Source organism: Helianthus annuus, chromosome 17, assembly GCF_002127325.2.
Source record: "Helianthus annuus cultivar XRQ/B chromosome 17, HanXRQr2.0-SUNRISE, whole genome shotgun sequence".
Taxonomy (NCBI): domain Eukaryota; kingdom Viridiplantae; phylum Streptophyta; class Magnoliopsida; order Asterales; family Asteraceae; genus Helianthus; species Helianthus annuus.
In genome coordinates, this window is record NC_035449.2 from 124,374,782 (window position 1) to 124,378,048 (window position 3,267).

The 3,267-nt window shown below is 33.8% G+C and overlaps 1 protein-coding gene across 1 annotated transcript; it reads right to left on the minus strand.

Moving 5' to 3' along the window:
* Nucleotides 1-634: 634 nt before the first annotated feature.
* On the minus strand, nt 635-2,452 carry LOC110924778 (ultraviolet-B receptor UVR8-like). Its single transcript, XM_022168769.2, has 4 exons — nt 2,447-2,452; nt 1,331-1,388; nt 1,160-1,258; nt 635-756 (listed from the first exon to the last, which is right to left on the minus strand). Exons 1-4 carry the CDS (start codon nt 2,450-2,452, stop codon nt 635-637), a joined length of 285 nt encoding a protein of 94 aa, XP_022024461.1.
* Nucleotides 2,453-3,267: the final 815 nt, after the last annotated feature.

Sequence of the window (3,267 nt, forward strand, 5' to 3'; positions counted from 1 at the left end):
TAAATTCTATAAATATTTTTACTGATTTATATAGATTATATAATTGTAGTGGGAATTTTATATAAATCTTCCATATTTTTTTATATAATCATTTAAGTAAAGAAGCTATGGAAATATTAAACAAGTAAATTCCTTTATATAATTAATCATAATATGTGATAATCATTTAATCTGCGATATAAAAATTATTAGATGGTTTTAGTAAATTTGTTAAATATGGGCATTTACAAAACTATTAAACCCTATTAAATTGATAATTCTAAGAATATCTCATGGTTAATAATTATATTTTAATATATAGGGCCTTCCCACTAGTTTTATAAATATATATATATATATATATATATATATATATATAACTAGTGGGAAGGCCCGCGTGTTGCCGCGGGTATTTTTGATTTTTTGCCGCATGTTGCCCAACGAGTTCAAATATTTTATTTTTTAAACCGATTTTTTAAACCATTGGCGCATTTCATCGAACACTTCATAGGCATAAATAAAAGTCAATCATAAACAATAACATATATAGATTTTTATTCAAGTCAAACCTCCAATCGGTAACAGATATATAAGAGATTTCCCCTAGAAAGTCGATCAAAAGAAAGAGAAATCATCGGTTTAAGATGGTCTCTGTTTAAGAACTGTGTTCATTCTTTATTGCATGAACGGAAACCTGAGGACAAGTGTGATCACATGTATCTCCTAAACCAAGCTGACCATGTTCGCCCCATCCCCATGTCATTATTACTCCATTTTCTGCAATAATAAGAATAATAATAATGAAACACAAACTATGTACACTTAGGAATACTCTACTATATCATCTTTTTGTGACTTGACTCCGGATTTGCGTTAGATTTCGGGTAGCTTATAATGAGCTGAATGGGTCAATAACTTGAAAGTCGCCTGACGTGTATTTTTTAAGCAAATAAATTCATAACCTGTTTCATTCATGGAAGTTCGATGAGTATTTGGAGTAATGTAGTTTTCATAATATGTTTACTGTGATAATTGTTTATGATTTGTTAAATGAAGAAAGACATGCTTTCAGGCCGACCCGTTTCAACCGACACCAAAAGGTACTTGGTTTTTTACATAACCCGTCTGTTCCGTTATCCAACCCGCAAGACCCGCCCATTGTGCCAACCAAAATGCTTGCCTGTAGTGATGACCGAGTGCTCTGATCCTGATGCAACTCCCGCAACTTTTATCCAATCCAGTCCAGAGATTTCCTTTACTTGGCCTTCATCTAAATCCTCTACAAATCAAAATATAATCAACTTAGTTCAAGAAATCACTACATCATTAGCGGAGTCAAGATGATACATACGGTTGACCGAGATTTCCTTCTGAGGATTGCTAAGAGCCCCATGATGGCTCCCCCCAAGCTATGTAGTTAATATCCCGATATATCAACCGATATATCAGTGATATATCGGTTATCGGTCCCCTGCCGAGATAGTAGTACAAAATATTGGTCAGTTTATCGGTACCGATAATATTAGTGATATTGTCCGATATTTGACGGATATAGGACCGATATTTGATCGATAAATCACCAATTTTCCCGATATCAGTACCATTCTTCTTATTTCTACCGTTCATTTTTCTTCTTATTGCTGCTATCAGTGTTTTATGTCTTAATTGTTGTTACTGTTAAATGTTAGTGTTTTAGTTCTTAGTCAGTTCTTACTTGTTAAAATTGTTAGTGTTAACTAAATTGCTATATATATAAATTTAGCATGATATTAAAATTACCGATATCTCACCGATATCCCACTGTGATAACCGGTATCTCAAATATCGGTCCTTGACCGATATCCGATATTTTACCGCATTAACTAGTTAGCCCCCAAGCATAAGAATGTATCCTTCGTCTGTACGTAAAAAAAAAAATTAGTTTTTTGTTAAGCCGTCATGCGACTACCTCCAATATGAAGACTTGAGTTGAGAAAATCCTCCCTTTTGAGCTATTTTGACTTTAACAAGTCAAACAAACTTTTAAAATTACAATTGTACCTATTAAAAGTAACACATATTCCACCCTAAGGCAGCCTGCTTAAATGATGTAAGACCCTAATACATATTTGACAAAAGTCGTAGCGGAAATTCTTGCCGTAAATTTTCTTTTATTACACAAGTCTTAACTTACTTGAAAGTTCATTTTAAAAATATATGTTTTACAAAACAAAAGCATAACATCCGTTTGCTAAAGTATATACTCAATTAATCCCGTACAATCTATCTTGTGACTCGGTCTTCGATCTCTATTCCTCGTGATAATCGTTCGTGATTTGCACAACCTGCACTCACTACGTACAATCATAACATTAGCATACAATACATAAACAAAATTTATTCCTGTACACTTCCCCTTTTCATTATCTTTCTAGCTTTAAGCATTTCATCTGCGTATCCGTATCCTGGTGAGGCTTCAATAATGTACCTGCATCACTTTTCATCCTCAAGGTACACCATTAATAACGTATTACTCAACGCATCTAAATCATGCATACTTACATTTTTTTCATGCATACATCCACATCTACATACCTACATGCCTTCCTATACCTCTACACATATGCATACACTCATACGCACCTTCATGCATACATACATGCATACACATTTACATACGTACCTACATTTCTACATCTCTACATACATGCATATACTCCTACGTATCTTCATATATACATAAATACACAACTACATACGTACATACATTCCTATGTCTCTACATACATGCATACACTCATACGTACCTTCATATATACATAAATACACATCTACATACGTACATACGTTCCTATGTACACGTTCAATAACTTGTATACCTCTTACATACTCATACTTTAATCACATGGGACTTAGACTTAAATTATAACTCATATACATCAAAGGAACGATAAAAATCATGTTTGGTAGGCCCACCGTAGTCCACGGATAATATACCGAAGCTTACGATGCATAAATCATATAAATAATATTTTTCACAAAACCTTCACCCGGCCGTGTCAGAAAACCACACGGCCGTGTCAGCTCTGCACTTTTCCAAGCCATTAGTTCTTACCTTAACGGACATAACTCTCTCATTTTTTATCCGTTTTGCGTCACGTTTCTTCCTACGTGATTGTAAATTAACATTCTATCATGTGGACTTGAAATCCCATATCCAGATTAAGGAAATTCCTAGCTTACGCACTATCGGCTTAGTATTCATTTATGATTTATTCGACCCGTTCATGTATTTAGCAACATAACTTG

Coding starts and splice junctions, on each gene's coding strand:
- LOC110924778 (XM_022168769.2), bottom strand. Junction 1,259..1,330: donor GAAGGAAATCTCGGTCAACC/GTATGTATCATC, acceptor TTTGATTTGTAG/AGGATTTAGATGAAGGCCAA. Junction 757..1,159: donor GCACTCGGTCATCACTACAG/GCAAGCATTTTG, acceptor TTATTATTGCAG/AAAATGGAGTAATAATGACA.